Genomic DNA, 17,187 nt, shown 5'->3' with positions numbered 1-17,187 from the left:
ACTTATGATCTACAAGTCAGAGTCAACTACTCATACAAATTATTCATAAAGCCAATACAAGCTGTTCTAACAGAACATCAGTCCTCACCTGTGAGTTTTGCTTGACTCTTCTGATAGAATCATAGAACTTTACTCTTGCTGATACCTTGCATTTATTCTCTTCTGTTACGTTCAATTCACCTACCTGCACAAAAAATAAAAATAGGGTAATGATTTATTTTAATTTACTTTATACTACCAACATGCCCTTAACTTAATTTATTTTAATTAACTTAATTTATACTACCAACATGCCCTTAACTATGAGTGGTATGGAGTGGCATGGTGGAGAGTATGTATCTCAGATGTTCTTACATGTAAACCACACCACTTGTGCACATATACACCATTACCCCCAATCTATCAACACATGCTAGGTTGGCCAGAGTGTAAGAGATGGCAAACGTGTCAAACAGTACTCCAAACTGAAGCCAGTTCACCTCATGCAGCATACTGGTACTGCTCCTGCTCCAAGCGGCTTAAGAGCTGGGTACCCAGGTCCAGGACATTTGAGACCACTTCCTTAGAATGGTGAGTTCAGGAGGGGTGTGCAGTAAAGAAAGCTAGTGTGGAATAATGGGAAGAGTGTTATACCTAGGTTGAAATCCCCACTCAGTTTGGGGACATATGATAAGGTGGCTGCTGTGGGCTGACTCTGAACTTGTTTTGTTGGCGCATTTCCTGCTGCTGAGCTGTAATGGCAGGAAGCAGCGGGTTAATGCCTGCTGAACTGAAATGACACCACCAACAACACAATCAAGGGGATATCCTCCTTGCAGGGCCAGGTTTCAGCAGGATGCTCACCCCTTTTCCATCGGCGGAGAATGGGGACAGAATCAGGCCTCCTAACTCTTTTTCAGAATGGCTGTTTAATAAAACAGATACTTGCCCAGCCCCAAAAATATCATTAAAACAATCCCTACCCAGCTAGAGAGCTTACAGGGTGATTTTAGGGCAGTCTTCTCTCACGGACTTACGGCAGGGATAAGAAGGGAGGAAGTGACAACATCTTACAAACTACCCTGAACTCTTTAGAGAAAGAGCAGAATAAAAGGAAGTAAAATAATTAAGGGCTACATCAAGAGAACCACTAACCCTAGTGGTCTGATTATTCTGCTCCATCTCAAATATGTTACATAACTGTAACCCATTCATTTAATTCCCCAAAACTCAGCCATTCTCATTCACTTCTGTGGGAGAATGTACAGAGTTCCTGCATTCACGAACACAATAGGTACTCAGACAGGCCCAGTACTGGACCAAGCTGCACTTTTTGCTCCCTACCCCAACAATGTCCTCCAAGAACCTTCTGCAATATAAGCAAGTGGGCTCCGTTAACTTCTATGGAAGGAAGTTAATGGCTAGGTAGGACCTGGATCAAAAGAACTGTGCAACCTGTTCAGTATACACAAAGGTGCTGGACTTGCATTTCTCAGAAACTGCAGTCCTCACTGGACCATGGCAGCCCTCTTCTGAAACTGAGGGAAGTTACAAAGCATTTTGTGACATGGCAGTGGAAGGGGAGGAACAAAGAACTTGTGTTCAAGGGGAAAGTCACATTTGGATTCTTGCAGAGATCAGGAATCTTGCCTTTGCTACTATTATGGAGGAGGGATGCCTTTTACCTACCTGACGATGGCAACTTTCAGACAGTGCTCAGGTGCAAAGACCTAAGGACACCCAAGGACACGCCTTCTCTTGCATCCTTCCCTTAGCTGAGGCAGAATACCTTCAACCAAGCACCCCCTCACTTCTGAAAGGAGGCCAGCATAGCTAGCAGGAGACCTCTTGTTTCCACCCATATGCACAAAGCGGACAATATGGCAAGGCCACAGTAATGACAGCCATGCCGCAAGGTGTTAGAGTTGGAGTTGTTGGTTAGAGGCCGAGAAAAGCAAAGTAGTTTAAGATGTACATTGAGATCTACATTGTCAACATGGACAAAGAAGCAGCACATTGGACATTTTGCTTTAAGTTATTAACATTAGAGATGGATGATTTCCCCAAAGTTTATATAGGGTACCTTCCGGATATTAGACAGGATTTAATGACTAATTCATAACCAGCCTCCCCTTTAATTAAGGACGTTTATATGAACTCCCTGGGCAATTTTGTTCAAAGATGCAAACTGCATCACACAGCTTCAAATCTTCTTCCGTTTGATCCTTAGAAAGACAGCGGGAAACCTTCAAGCATATTGAGACTGACTTTGCGTATCACATACATTGTGCAATTTCTGCTAGCCAGGCAACTCTTTATAAAAAGAAAGGAAGAGCTAGTGTTAAGTCATTGAAAAGGAATTAAATTAACCTTCCAAATGTCAGACAATCCATCTTTCTTGTGAAACATTCTGACGTAATGAAGGAAAACGATACAGGAAACCACATGCTACTCACCTCATTATCCAATCTGATTTGTTCTTTTCTCTCTCCAAGACTTTGCAGAGATTGCAGACGAGGGCCCTCTTGCAGTAGAGCGCTTTCTGCTTTAGACTACACAAAAGGAAGACTCTGAGGTTTTTTATTATTTATGTACCACTTTTCGTTAATAGCCCACAAACACCAAATACAAACAGCAGCTTTGTAGCTTCCACAGACCTTCTTTACCGGGAGCTACTACTAGAAGGGACTAGGAAGCACTCTCTAACCCAGATGGTGCTCCTGCATACACCGCCTCCTGACTTCAAGATTGTAGCCCAACTCTTTCAATTTTCTGATTGGCTAACATGAATGCCCAGTGCCAGATTTTGAGATTAGTTTATAGTTCAAGTATCTCAGTACATTTCAACTCAGAATAGTAACAATGTCTCTAAGCGATAAGATACTGCTAGGAAGGATTAAATTAGCTGTTTAAAAATTAGTAACAGGACACTTCATTAAAACGCATGTGGAGTTTGCAACCGGCACATTAATAGATATGCCAAAAACAAAAAGGATATCAATAAGACATTTAAGGAAGAACCCAGAATTGTAATACATCAGCAGGGCCAGCAACAGAATGGTGCAGTGTATGCCTACAATCTATGAGTGCTCTTCTTCTTCAGGGCTCCAGCCAGCTAGGATCCTTGCAGTGCTGTTCAGGTCTTGGTGTGGGGGGGGGGGAGAGAGTACACCTCTTTTTATTCCCATCTCCCAATGGGATCTTCTCTTGCTTTATGGTGCAACAGCACTCAGGCTGCCAGTGTCAAACCTGAACATTTTACAGCTGTATACTATAATGGTTTTAAGTTGCAGGAGCGTAGATTCAGATTGGACATTAGAAGGAACTTCTTGACAGTAAGGGCGGTTCGGCAATGGAATCGACTGCCTAGGGAGGTGGTGGGATCCCCTTCGCTGGATGTCTTCAAGCAGAGGCTGGACAGCTATCTGCGGGAGATGCTCTAGCTGTGGATTTTCTGCTGTGAGCAGGGGGTTGGACTCGATGGCCTACAAGCCCCCTTCCAACTCTATGATTCTATGTGCTCTGGGCAAAATATGTGTGTGTGGTTTTGGCAAGTGGGAAAGGGAAAAGTTTCTTGCTTCCTCCTGAAACTTCTCTCTACAAGAAGAAAAGTTTTTTAATCTCATGGTCTTGGTGTCGGGGGTGGGGGGAGAAAGTCCACCTGTTTTTCTTCCCATCTCCCACATTTCTCCAACTCTAGCTCCCTTCTCCCCAGCCATTCAGCACACTCAGTATAAGGACTCATTCAGGATGTAAGCAAGACAATATTATCTCTACTCCTATTCTCCCCCAACTTCTAAATGATGTTCCATGTTTCAACTGCTCTCAATTATAGACTAAATTTATAGACACATATAGTGCCAAATTTCTGGTTCCTTTAAGGCACTTTATCTCTCTCCTCAGGGCAAAACTGAGAATTGGTCATAGAAAATGGAGCATCTAGGATTTTAGGATAGTTGTGATTGGGTAACAGCATATACAGTGCTTTGCAAAAGTAATCAGACCCCCGACCAATCCTCTCATATTACTGAATTACAAATGGTAAATTGTAATTTTGTTCTGTATGATATTTTATTTTGAAACACTGAAACTCAAAATCAATTATTGTAAGGTGACACTGGTTTTATGTTGGGAAATGTTTGTAAGAAACATAAAAACTGAAACATGTTGCTTGCATAAGTAGTCAACCCCAACACATTAATATTTGGTAGAGCCACCTTTCGCTGCAATAACAGCCTCAGTCTTTTGGGGTAGGTATGTACCAGCTTTGCACACAGCGAGAAGGATTTTGGCCCATTCTTCTTGGCAGATTCGCTCCAGGTCTTCAGGTTGGTTGTCTGTCACTTGTGGACCATAATTTTCAAACACCGCGACAGATTCTCAATGGGATTGAGATCAGGACTTTGACTGGGCCTCTGTAGAACATTCCTCTTTGTTCTCGAGCCACTCCAATGTTGCTTTGGCCTTGTGCTTGGAATCGCTGTCCTGCTGAAAAATGAATTTCCTCCCAAGCTTCAGTTTTTTAGTTGACTGAAGCAGCTTCTCTTGCAGTGTTTCCCTGTATTTTGCTCCATCCATTCTTCTGTCAATTTTAACAAGATGCCCCATCCCTACTGATGAGAAGCATCCCCACAGCATGATGGTGTGTCTTGAGGCATGGCAGTATTAGGCTTGCACCACACGTAGCGCTTTGAGTTTTGGCCAAAAAGCTCACTTGGTCTCATATGACCACAACACCTTTTCCCACATCGCAGCTGGGGCACTCTCATGCTTTCTGGCAAACTCCAGATGACCAAATATTAGTGTGGGAGTTGAATTACTTGTGCATGGCACTGTATCCTTTTTCCACCACCCCCCATCAGCAGACACTGGAGTTCCTGCCTTCAGTATGATTCACAATGGCATTCAATGTGAATGTGGAGGTTCACTTTCCAGATGAGATGAGCTACTCTACTTTCATGGAGGAAAAGCCTATCAGTGGCTACCAGCCATGATGGCTATGCTCTGCCTCCATGGGCAGAGGCAGTATGCTTCCAAATACCAGCTTACAGATTTCCCACAAGCATCAGGTTGGCCACTGTGAGACCAGGATGCTGGACTAGCTGGGCCACTGGCCTGAACCAGCAGGCTCTTCTTATGTTCCTACTATTTTCTTAACTCTGTGCTCTCAATTCAGGGAGCTCACAGGTCCTTGTCAGGCCATTTGGGGTTTTAAAATTGCATACTGTTACAAATTTTTGTAATTCTGCATAGCTAGGGAGCATTAAAGTATAAATACACTACTTCCTTATTTGGGGGCGGCACCATTTCATTTCCAAACTGATAAGCGCTCAACTACCTGAGTGCACTTTAAGAATTGTACACATGCATTCTCACCCGTGCGGCCTTCAGTTTTTCTCTCATTCGTTCTCTCACAGAAAACTCTGCAAAGCTTGCACCTGAGGTAGATGGAACTGGAGGCAAGCCTGCAGGGGACAGGTATACTAATAAGTTTCAAAAGATTCTTCTCACTGGAAAGCAATCTGAGACTGTGATAAGATTCAAAGCATTTACAGCTCTTGGAAATTGGAGTTAGAAAAGAACCAACTTTAACAGAAGACGTTTTAAAGTAAAAATAACAAATATGTTTTATTACTTAAACCTTACAGTTTAGCAGTTGATGCTCTCAGTAAGATTGGAATCTAACCAATCAAACTAATAAGTTCTGATTCACCAAAACATTAAATACAAACACTTAAGAATATAAGAATTCCTTGTTGGATTAGTCAAAGCCCCTCTTTCCCAGCGTTTTGCTTCCAAATGATTCTAGGTAAGGGATGGGGAGCCTTTCTCACCCTACAACCCTTCCAGGAAACTTTCCATGGGCCACATACCAAAGGCAAATGTTGGTGGAGCAATGAATATGAATGTTACCTTTGTACAATAAGCTAGTTTCTAAACATACTCACGCACTGCTCTCTATCCTCCATCTAGATGACCAAGGGGTGTTATCAGAGTTCCAGTGAGGCAAGAACGCTTGAGGAGGGTAGAAAGCAGGGCCAGAGAGGGGTGTGGGTTGGGGAGAGTCCTGAGAGCCAGACAAAGATGACAGGAGGGCCGTATTTTGTCCCCAGGGCGGAGGTTCCCACCACCACGAGCTGTTTCGGATGTTCAGAAGCATGGCTTAATAATAAAAATCCCTAGTTGTTTGTGTCTAGAATGCAATCCTTAAAGGTATATTGTATCTGATGAATATGGAGGTTCCACACTTAGCTGCCATGGCTAATAGTCACTGACTAATCTACTTTCCCTGAATTTTTCTAAGCCCTTTAGAGCTATCTAAGGATGAAACTACACATTACTTGTGATGCTAATGCTATGTTGGGAGAGGCACTTGCAAGGACTACTGGCAATGGTCCCTCCCCAGCCATGCTCTAAGATCAGAAATAAGTCCAGTCAAAGGAAACACAACCAGGCGGCAAATGGCACACTCAGGAAGGGCAGTTCTTCCCTACAAAATGCTCCCTCATCCTCACATGAACCCAGCAAAAACAGGTTTGTGGATATGTACATGTCAGTTCACCATGCAATGTAGTCCTGTACTGGTGGCCATCACCACATCTTGTGGGAATGATATGGATGCTATTAAAACCATTTTGCTGGATCCTGACCCTACTGACAAATCAACTTTATCGGAGTTTATATTCAAACTTCTGTGGATCAACATTGCCCTATTATAATTAAATGCTGCCTGCTGTAATTGTTTTCATTTAAAGAAAAAAAATGCTGCTTGGTAAATTTGGGCGACAGGGGAGCAATCTGGAGAATTTCTACGTGTGTGTGTGTGTGTGTGTGTGTGTGTGTGAGAGAGAGAGAGAGAGAGAGAGAGAGAGAGACGCCTGGCATGTGTGCCTGTAGGTTTGCTAAGGGTTTTTTTGGGGGGGTGCCTTTTTGTGGGGTTATGTCGTCTTTGTTTTGGTAGTACTTTGCTTGTTTCTTGGGAGGCAGTGCTATTGTTTGCAGCTCTTTGTGTGGTTTTTGCCTGTTTGTGGCTTTTGCAAGTTGGGTGGGTTTTACCTGTCTTTGTGTGTTTGGCTTTTGGGGTGGGAGGCATTTTTGTGTATGTCTTTTGGGGGCAGATGGGTTTTTGCTTAGTTGTATGTGTGTATACAATGTCTAAGGGTGGGGGATTGTGGCTGGTGGGGGGAGGGTTGCCAGGTTTCCTTTTTCATGTGGATTTTTGGGGTGGATGTTAGCATCACCAGTTTTCCAATGGATTGTTCTATGTGCTTTGTGGGGGCAAATATGTAGTTTGGTATTTGAGGTCAAACCCAACCTCTGTCTTGTTCTCAGTTTCTTGGGAAGTTATTTGTCCTTTGTGACAAGGCAGGTCCCCTCAGCAGCTATTTCAAGACTATAGCAGTTTCTCAGATTTCCAAATGTGCCCCATGAGTCCAAAAAGGTTGAGGAACCCTGATTTAGGAAAAGCTGAGTTCTTACAAAATCTACCTTAATACCTTTCCACATGTCTTTATGAAAGAATATTTTGTGTGTGACAATAGTGCAAGGAATACAAATGGAGAGAGACTGTTCAGCGTTAGTTGTCTTTATGGCAGTGGCAACATTTGAAGCAAGGGAAAGAAACAAGCCAAGGTTTCTCCTTTCCTTAAAATAAAAATCAAGAACTGCAACCAAGATTTGTATCTGCAGACTGTATACACACATTTGTCTTTGTGTGAGAACTTGTGCAGACTCCTAAAACACCTGAAGCTCATAAAAGTGTACTAAGGCGTGACCTCTATGAACGTCTTAACAGCATTACAAATACAGAATTAACTTCACAATGTTTTCATCTTCCTGCATTTCTCATGGGAATAAATGTCAAATTTTAAATGTCTCCTAAAACACCTTTTCCCCATTATTCACAGCTGTTTTCTATTCACTATTAGTCTGCCTGATTAGAGGATTAAAATATTGCCAGTGCCTTGGAGTTAAAATGGTAGTTCTGCATCCAAGAGAGTGCAAAGATTAAACAAAGGGAAATGAGAGATTTTTGCCAGGGGACTTAAAAAAACTAAGGAAACTGTTAACAGTACTCAAAAGGAAAGAAAGTATCTTGTTGCAATTGTTAGACATTCTATGGATGCAATTTCAAATGCACGTTGTCAGACTGGGATGAGAATAGCAAAATAAATATTAAGTTGAGTGGCTCCTAGGGACATTAAATAAGATCTGGACATGCTAGGATTCCTTCCACCACTACCACCACCACACACACAGACAAAAGATCTTTTGAGGATAATCTCAACATTTCAAGACTGTTTAAAAAATGGGAGAGAGCAGATTCCCAACCTTCAACAATAATTATGATGAAGCTACAAATATTTAGAGAGAAAAACACGGAATCAGAGTAAAAGCACCCGTGAGAGGATAGAGATCAGAATTCAGAGAGATTTGCAGAGTCCATGCTGCTTATACGTCTAAACTAGATCAAGTAATACATCTGAACTGGAGTACTTTCTTCTCCTTCGAGCCATATATGTATTTACCTTCATGTAGAAAGCAAAGATTTCTGATCTCATGCTATCTCAGCCTCAGAAACTTCACCAAGAGCAGCAGCGAGTGAAGTGCTACGATGCTCAACTGATGCTCCCTTAAACATGGTACATCAATACTAGCATGCGTAGCATCACCATTAGCATCTAAACATCTAACACTTGAGAAACCAATGTGATTAGCATCTAAAAATATAGGCGCAAGTACTTTTGTCTTTGCTGCTCTCGCTGAAAGGACAATACAACATCCATTAATAATTGTTTTCGGAAGAGGAATGGACAAGCAAAAGGTGCAAGGCTTGAAAAACATACTGAAGGATTGTGATGAAGAATTAGGTAAGGATTTTAACAGTACTTTGTGCACTGAAACGAAAGCTGTACAAGCCCCTTGAACTGTTGCATTCAATTTCTCTGGTAGGTTATTTTCATTACTAGATATAGCCAAGCATCACTTTCAAGAGCCAAAGAATAGCCAGAGTATCAGACCCTCCAAGAAAAAATATAAGAATCTTCAAAAGTTTGAGAGCTACTATCTTTATGTATATATTTAGTGTTCATTTCTTTAATTAATTTCTTGTTGTGCCATTTTCTCCAGTGAATACCAAAACTAGCATTAGTTGACTGCTTTGATGTGCTTTTAGTGTAGTTAGGTTGCTTTTTCCTAAATTCTGATCCGGGACAGTATTCAGATAAAAAGTTTTTGTAATTTTTCTCATAGCAGTGTTTCAAATTGCTTGCTTTGTAATGAATAAGTGATGCTTCATTGCAGATAAGAGCACAGGGGTTTGCTCTTTTAGCAATGAATGCAAAATCTTCCTCCTTTCGGGCTTAAAATTTCAATTTTCTTCTTTATACTTTCATTTCTTACAACTTGATTACATCATGCTTTTGTCTGTTGACAATCCACAGGTGGGTTCTTTGGGGGTTGGTCCTTAAAATGTCCTGATTCTTCCCACTCCTTGTTTTATCCTAACAACAATCCTGTGAAGTAGGTCAGGTTAAGATACAGGGATCTGAACCTGGTCTCCCCAGGTCTAGTCTGATACTCTATCTACTCTACCACACTGGTTCTCATGGCACAAATCTTTCCAACCACCACCATGCACTCCTGAATCCTTTGACCCTTTGCAGCTGAAATAGTCTTCGTGGGGCTTAATTGGATCATCAGAAGGGCTTCTTCACCTGATCCTAATTAGCCTTCCCTAAAGGTCCCAATAAGCTGTGAAGTGGGCAGGACCCCCAAAGAACACAAAGGGATTCTGGAACAGAAGGCGTACTTTTTCTCATTCACTTTCCAACTCTCCATTAGACCCTAAGCTGAAGGGAAGCAAGTGGCTTCTTTTTAGCCTAGCTGCTGCCAGGGCCATTCTTGCACCTGTCCTCTTGTTACCAGGGTTCCATGGCAGCATGATGGAAGCACAAGGGCACAGCCCTTAAACTTCCTTTCCCTTCCCATCACATCCTTGTTTTTCTTTTTACATACCTGGGATTCCCCTTGGTACACAGCACCCCCACCCTGCCCTTCTGCCTGTAGCTGGCTCAATTGTACCGCCTTACAAAAGTCATTCCAGTGACATAGCACTGGTAATGGTGCATGTAAGTGTTTGAGATATGCAGGACTCTCCATCATGTAGAACATCTCAAACCATCCATTTATGAAGGATATGCATACAGTTACTAACTTATACAGTGTTTTTTTTAAAAGGATTAGATAATTGACACAAGATTGATAGAACTATGCCAGTGTTAGGTAAATGGAATGTCTATGCTCCCTATGAGAGACATATGCTGGTGGGAGAAACAAGGATGAGCTGTTGATATGATACGCCCTGCTTATGAGTTTTTCAGAGGCATCCAGGTCACCACTGCTTGATACAGAATGCTGGGCTAGCTTGGGCTTTAGTATGATATAGGGATGGGATCCACTGGCCGGTTCCGGTTCAAAAGCATTCCATCGACCTAAAGGCTCGCATCAGTTCGACTTTGTTCTGTATCCACTAGCCGCTGCTTTGATCGATCCGTGTTTTTTTGCTCGGAAAAAATACAAATATTCATATCAATATTTTTAAAGGAAATATCAATATTTTGAAGGAAATATCAATAAATCATCATTCTCACAGTCAATGTTTTAGAGACTGCCATTTTTTATATAAAAAAGTCCATTTTCAAAAATAGCCAAGGAAATTCATTACATTAAAATCCGATCTTCAGCAACTGAGAATAAGTGAATTAATGGAAAATTTGGTACCAAATCTCAATTGGGCAGAATTCTAGCACATCCCTGGTCTGATACAGCTGGCACTGCTTAACCTACAGTGAACATAAGCCACACTCAACTAAATTTTGGGCTATCTAGTACAGAAAAAATAATAATAATAATAAATTTTATTTTTCAGCCGCCTATCTGTCCGGGTTACGGACACTCTAGGCGACGAACAACAAGAATAAAAGCAATCCATATAGATCAACATAATCAAATTTTAAGCTAAAAAAACCATCCGTTAATTCAATTACAACATAAATTAATCTGTCCCAATCTTGTAGGCCTGCCTGAACAGCCAGGTCTTCAAAGCTCGGCGATAGCTGGACAGGGAAGGAGCATGTCTGAGATCGAAAGGGAGAGAGTTCCAGAGGGTGGGGGCCACAACAGAGAAGGCCCTCTCTCTGGTCCGCACCAGCCTCGCTGTTCTCACCGGTGGGACCGAGAGAAGGTCTTGCGAGGCTGATCTCGTCAGGCGGCACAATCGGTGATTCTGGAGACGTTCCTTCAGATATACTGGGCCGAAACCGTAGAGGGTTTTAAAGGTCAACACCAACACCTTGAATTGGGCCCGGTAGACAACTGGTAGCCAGTGAAGATCTAATAACACTGGGGTGATATGATCCCAGCGACGGCTATGCGTAATCAAGCGTGCCGCCGCGTTCTGTACCAGCTGTAATTTCCAGGCTGTTTTCAAGGGTAACCCCACGTAGAGCGCATTGCAGTAGTCTAAGCGAGAGGAGACCGGGGCATGTATCACCTGAGGGAGCAGGTGAACAGGAAGATAGGGACGCAGTCTCCGTATCAGATGTAATTGATACCAAGCTGCCCGGCTCACTGCTGTAATAATCTGAGCCTCCATGGACAGCTGGGAGTCAAGTATGACCCCAAGACTGCGGACCTGGTCCTTCAGGGGTAAACTTACCCCATCAAGAATCAGGTCAGTAATTCCTAACTTCCTTTTATCTCCCACAAGTAATACCTCAGTCTTGTCGGGGTTCAGCTTCAGCCTATTCTCTCCCATCCATCCACTTACGGATTCTAGGCACTTGGACATGGTATTCACAGCCAACTCCGGTGATGACTTAAAGGAGAGATAGAGCTGAGTGTCATCTGCGTACTGATGGCACTGCAACCCAAAACTCCTGATGATTGCTCCCAGCGGTTTCACATAGATGTTGAATAGAATGGGAGAGAGGATAGAACCCTGTGGCACTCCACAATGAAGAGGCCAAGGGTCTGAAACCTCATCTCCCAATGCCACCCGTTGCTGCCTATCCGAGAGATAGGAACGGAACCACTGCAAGACAGTGCCTCCTATTCCTAATCCCTCTAGGCGGTTTAAAAGGATACCGTGGTCAACGGTATCGAAAGCCGCTGAGAGGTCCAGGAGGACAAGGATACAAAAATAGCTACATTATTTAGTTCACTCCTCCAACAAGATATCACAACAGTAGAAAGGTATCTGCAGAGTACACTCCACAACCTGGCACTATAAGCAAATGCCACACAAGTGAATTATGGTTTAGAATGCTTTGTGCCCAGAACTCTGGATAAAAAGCATGAGATAGGAAAGAACAGTTGTCATTTCATCTCACGAAAAGCAATTTACTCCTTGCAGTTGCATAAAAAGCTTGAAAGTATGCAACTTTATTACTGAAAAAAGTGGAAGGAAGTAACTACAATTGCTATTTTCTTCTTCCTTCCTGAGCTCCCTGATTTTTAGCTACAAAGTATGCTTTATTGTGACTGACTAGTTTCTGAAGAGGCGACAGAACTGATCCCCACCGCTGCCATACTGGACTAAAATGTTCGCAGGTAAACGTGGTCAGTGTCCTCCAAGATCCACTCCTGAAGTTGATTCAAGAGAGGACAGCCCCTTCTCCACCCTCACTCCCTCAGCCCCAATTGATAGGAGTACTCACTGCGTGGTGACCGGGCACTGGTAGCTGCCATAGTGTGCCAGTCTCACTCAACTCCTACCCCTCAGGCACTGCTTGTCTTCTCTCTGTGACCTACAAGTCAGATTGGGGAGGGAAGAAAGAGTGAGAGGCAATTAGTGAATGACAGCAGAGGTCCCATCGCTAAGCAACACTCCCAGGTGAGCTAGATGGAATATGGCTGCAGCTTCCCTGAGGGTGCTGTGCACTCGCACATGACATTGCTGTCCCAGTGACATAAGAAATGGATGTGAGCATGGCTGCTTTTTCCTGGGGCACACACAGCCATGCATCTCTCATTCCTGAGGCATCTCACTTGAACTCTTCATTCCACATACATGCATGAACAGCAAGCGGCTCAGCTGTCAGAGAGGGTCAAGAGCACAAGGATATAAGAAGAACCCGCTGGATCCCGCCAATGGTCCATCCAGTCTAGCATCTTGCTCTCACAGTGGCCAGCCAGATGCCTATGGAAAGCCTGCAAAGAGGACCTGAGTGCAAGAGCACTCTCCCCTCCTGCGGTTTCCAGCAACTAGTATTCAGAAGCAGGCTGTCTCCGACTATGGAGGCAGAACTTAGCCATCAGGGCCAGTGGTCATTGATAGCCTTTTCCTCCATGAATTTGTCAAATCTTCTTTTAAAGCCATCCAAGTTGGTGACCATCGCTGCCTCCGGTGGGAGTGCGTTTCATAGTTTAATTATGCACCAATCTTTTCTTTTGTCTGTCCTGAATCTTCCAAGATTTTGCTTCATTGGATATGCACGAGTTCTAGCATGATAAGAGAGGGAGAAAAACTTTTTTCTATCCATTTTCTCCACAGCATGCATAATTTTATACACTTTTGTCATGTCACCTCTTTTTCCAAAAGTGGTTCTAGCATCGTTTGCGGCATATGGATGTACAACCTTTAGAAATAAATATGGGGAAGGGGGCCATGACCTACTTTGCCACTCCGTCACCTGCTCATCCCTCTTCTTTGCTCGTCTGGAAAGAGATGGGTGAGCAGCTGGAATGTGGGGGGAGAAAAGAGGATGCCTGCCTTCAGATACAGATTCATCATCGCTCCTAGAGTGTGTCTGCACAGCAAACAGCAACGGAAGCACAAGCAGGCAGGGGATGGAATACATTTTCCCAGCAACGAGTCCAGCAGAACCGTTTGAAGAAAGCACACATAATTGTTACAAAGCTGAAAACTTGCATACAGGTAAAGCATTGACAACGTTATGCTATGAATTGCATTAAATCCCTGTGGAGTTTCAGCAAATATGGCCATTCCTGCAGTACATTTCAAATGCTTCTCAGGAGTTACAATAATAATTTCTCTTTTTAGTTTCAGGAATTAGGAAATTAACCTACAATCTAGGAATAAAAACTGAGTCTGTATGACGGATATCAGCATTGCCCACTTCTTCTGACACACATTATAAGGAGAATGGTCCACAGCAGAATGCAAATGACGACACGATTGTTATCTTGAACAAAAGGGTACTTGAAACTCCCCGTGCAGCTAGTAAGGCTGGTGTGTGTTAAATTTATAAAGCAAGAGTACAAACGTAGGGACTCTTGAACAGATAAAATGTAACAAATTGGTGTTAAGCAATTCTGAGTATGCAGTTTACTTAGGAGAAGGGTCTTGCATGTTCAGTCCAAAATCTACCTACCAGAGCATTCTTTGCAAGAATCCCAGCAACCATCAAGCATTGGGATTGTCAATATTCCACTATTATCACCTAATAAAATAAACCGGGTTCTTGCTGATGTTCCTTCTTACACTGAATTTTGGTAGAAATAAAAATTGCAAGAATACTATGCAATAACTATCATCACAACGTTACCAGGCAAGAAAAGTCTTAACACAATTTCATGATGCAAATAGTAAAATCTTAACCAATATGTGGCCCACAGACAAAGGCAACGATTCTATTGACAATATCTGGTCAATACTATGTATGTGTGAAAAATATTTGACACACGAGGAAATGTCAATTGGTGGCAATGCCATTGTTCCTGATGCACTACAATTGTTAATTGAAGGAATGGTGATGAAAGGTAAATAGGGCATGAAATACATCTCCAGCTGACCCACTATGGAGATACAAGTTCACCATTAAATCAGTGTTCTCTAAAGAAGCTTCTCAGATTAGCTGTGATTGTATCTCTATGACTGCATTTGGGCATAGCAAAAACTATGGTTTACATGGACAAGACTTGAGCTCATCAACTGTCCCTCCATTCTCTTCCTCTGTGATGAGATCAGAACTATTCACTTCTGTTTTCAATTAACCAAAGTTTAGCATTATATCCTAACCCTAAACTGTGATTAAATTTAACTAAACAAGCCAGCTTCATAAACCATGGTTTGAAGATGGCTTGTTTCAATAAACCATAGTTAAGTAACCACAATGCCAGGCTTGGGTTCAGACATAATGCTAAACTGCAGTTAGTTGGCATATAGTAAGGATGTGGGGACCTCTTTGAAATAACGCTTGGAACAACTTAATAACAACGGTGCAATAGGATTAGTCTCAAATTTCGGAGGGGCAGTTATGTTAGTCTGTCAGCACATAAACCATAGGGAATACCCTCACCTATTACTACTGATGTGAGTGGACTGCCCTTCTTTATCTTGTATGCATTTGGGTTTTGCATAGAAATGTCAAAGACCTTGTATTGCTTTTACATTCATGGCCTTTTGCCCCCACTGTTCACACTTTTTTCTTCTCTCCACACCCATGTACGCATGCGTATCTGCCAACTGAGAATAACACTACATGCCTTTGAGAAAGTGGGCTGCCACCCACAAAAACGTGTACCACAACGATCTACACCCACTGAGTTCAAAGCGGGACTTGTATCCATGTGAGCCTGTGCAGCGCAGTTGCAAACACACTTACTAGGCAGCAAATCCCTCTGAAATGAGCGAGACCTGCTTCTAAATAAGCATGCTTGGGACTGCAGTGTGTTACACGATTTACTTTGGAAGTGGTCACATCTGAAAGGCCACGTTCGTCCCCAAGCTAATGTTTTTGCACATACCTTTAACCACCCGAGAATGAAGGGAGGTTATTTTTTTTCTTAACGTGCGACGGAAGAGTCATTTCTGACAACCTTCATTGCCAATGCAATAGCAGAAAAAGGCGTCTCCACGTTCAAATCCCTTGTGTACCCCGTCGCTACCCGGAGACCGCTCCGAGGGGCGGAGACTTTGCCGCCACAGAAGCGTTCGGCGACTTCCTCCCTGCAGCGGCTGCGCGCTTTGACGCATACGAAAAGAGGCGGCTCTCCGGGGCTGGCCCTCCCATAACCAGACGGCTGTGTTGCCTGCAGAAGCGGAGGGCCGCGCTCGCTGATTTTTGATCATACCCGTTACCACTGTGCCGGCCACTAAAGTCAGCCGGTGAATTTCATAAATTAAACAGTGAGGATATTTTCTTAAGAGAAATTCAGAGCAAACACAACTGAATTATAACTGGTTGGTTTTTTTTAAGGTTCTAAAGTTATCCAGCAGTCTAGCGTAATGAACACAGATGTGAGCAACTATGCATCCTAAGGAAGGCAACCGAGACGCGGAAGTGACAGACGTTCTGCGAATAACAAACAGTGGAATAATAAACGAATTCAATATTTAAATAGGTTTACATTTTCAGAGATAGCTATACTGAATATGATCTGTCATCAGATCCGAATGTTGGAAGGTTAAAGAAAATGAGATATTATCAGACGTCCTATTTCTCATGGCTGGAGTTCCCACTTCTAATTTTATGCAGCTCATGTGCCTTTAAGCGTGCAGAAATGCAAATATTGGAATCCTCCCTCCCCCCCATAGAAGTGAGAATTTCTGCTGGGTCATGCAGCTGCACAAGAGCCCTGTCAGTACAAGAAGGTGGCAGCCCTATTGAAGGAACCTCTCTTTTTTGACAGCTAGGGAAAGATCTGTCAAATCTGGCAGACTGTTTCGGGAAGTGTTGGGAAAGCCTTTGTACGCTTGTCCGCCCCCCCCTTCCTAATTTTCATGTCAGTGCTGTGAGGAAAAAGAGCTGGTGGAATACATTAAACAAGAGGATCCCAGAGACTTGTGCAAAGCAGAGGACTGCTGCCAGCCAGGTGAGAAGTAGTGTGTTATTCCTTTGTTTTTGGCCTGGCTTCTCCCACACTGTGAATGAATTTACTCTGAGCATCCTCACAACAAGCCGGTGAGGAAGGTAAGACCAATAGTATCGCTAGCCCAAGGCCACACAGTAAGCTTTGTGGGTAGGTAACCTTGATCTCCCTGGTCTAAGTCCAATACAGTAGCAACCATGCCACACTGGTTCCCTTTAGGAAAGGCAGGATTTGTGTGGAAGGGGGCAATATTGCGAGCCCTTTAGGGCAGCCTTTCCCAACTAGTGGGCCACCAGATGTTGTTGGACCGTCCACAACTCCCATCATCCTCAGCCAGCATTGCCAATGGTCAGGAAAGAATGAGATTGTGGT

At 43.1% G+C, this 17,187-nt stretch overlaps 1 protein-coding gene and 1 long non-coding RNA gene across 9 annotated transcripts in view; one reads left to right on the top strand and one right to left on the bottom strand.

Moving 5' to 3' along the window:
• The window catches only part of CC2D2A (coiled-coil and C2 domain containing 2A), an 81,704-nt gene extending 65,708 nt beyond the window's left edge, over positions 1 to 15,996 (bottom strand). Inside the window, exons 1-5 of one of the 2 annotated variants that reach the window (XM_061584502.1) lie at positions 15,751 to 15,996; positions 12,699 to 12,788; positions 5,356 to 5,444; positions 2,436 to 2,531; positions 89 to 184 (exon numbers count right to left, since the gene is read on the bottom strand). In XM_061584502.1, the coding sequence (XP_061440486.1) occupies positions 89 to 184; positions 2,436 to 2,531; positions 5,356 to 5,444; positions 12,699 to 12,729 (312 nt within the window). In that variant the 5' untranslated portion in view covers positions 12,730 to 12,788; positions 15,751 to 15,996. Of the gene's footprint in view, positions 1 to 88; positions 185 to 479; positions 603 to 2,435; positions 2,532 to 5,355; positions 5,445 to 12,698; positions 12,789 to 15,750 lie in introns of those variants that run through there. The other variant, XM_061584503.1, reaches the window with a different exon arrangement.
• The window catches only part of LOC133364235 (uncharacterized), a 32,883-nt gene continuing 31,473 nt past the window's right edge, over positions 15,778 to 17,187 (top strand). For 6 of the 7 annotated variants that reach the window (XR_009757886.1, XR_009757889.1, XR_009757888.1 and 3 more), the window contains exon 1: positions 15,778 to 16,818. This is a non-coding gene — a long non-coding RNA (uncharacterized LOC133364235). The remainder of the gene's footprint in view (positions 16,819 to 17,187) is intronic. The other variant, XR_009757887.1, reaches the window with a different exon arrangement.

Source organism: Rhineura floridana, chromosome 9 (assembly GCF_030035675.1).
Source record: "Rhineura floridana isolate rRhiFlo1 chromosome 9, rRhiFlo1.hap2, whole genome shotgun sequence".
In the NCBI taxonomy this organism is placed as follows: Eukaryota; Metazoa; Chordata; class Lepidosauria; order Squamata; family Rhineuridae; genus Rhineura; species Rhineura floridana.
Note: the sequence above shows the minus strand (reverse complement) of the source record. Positions and strands in the feature narration are given on the sequence as shown.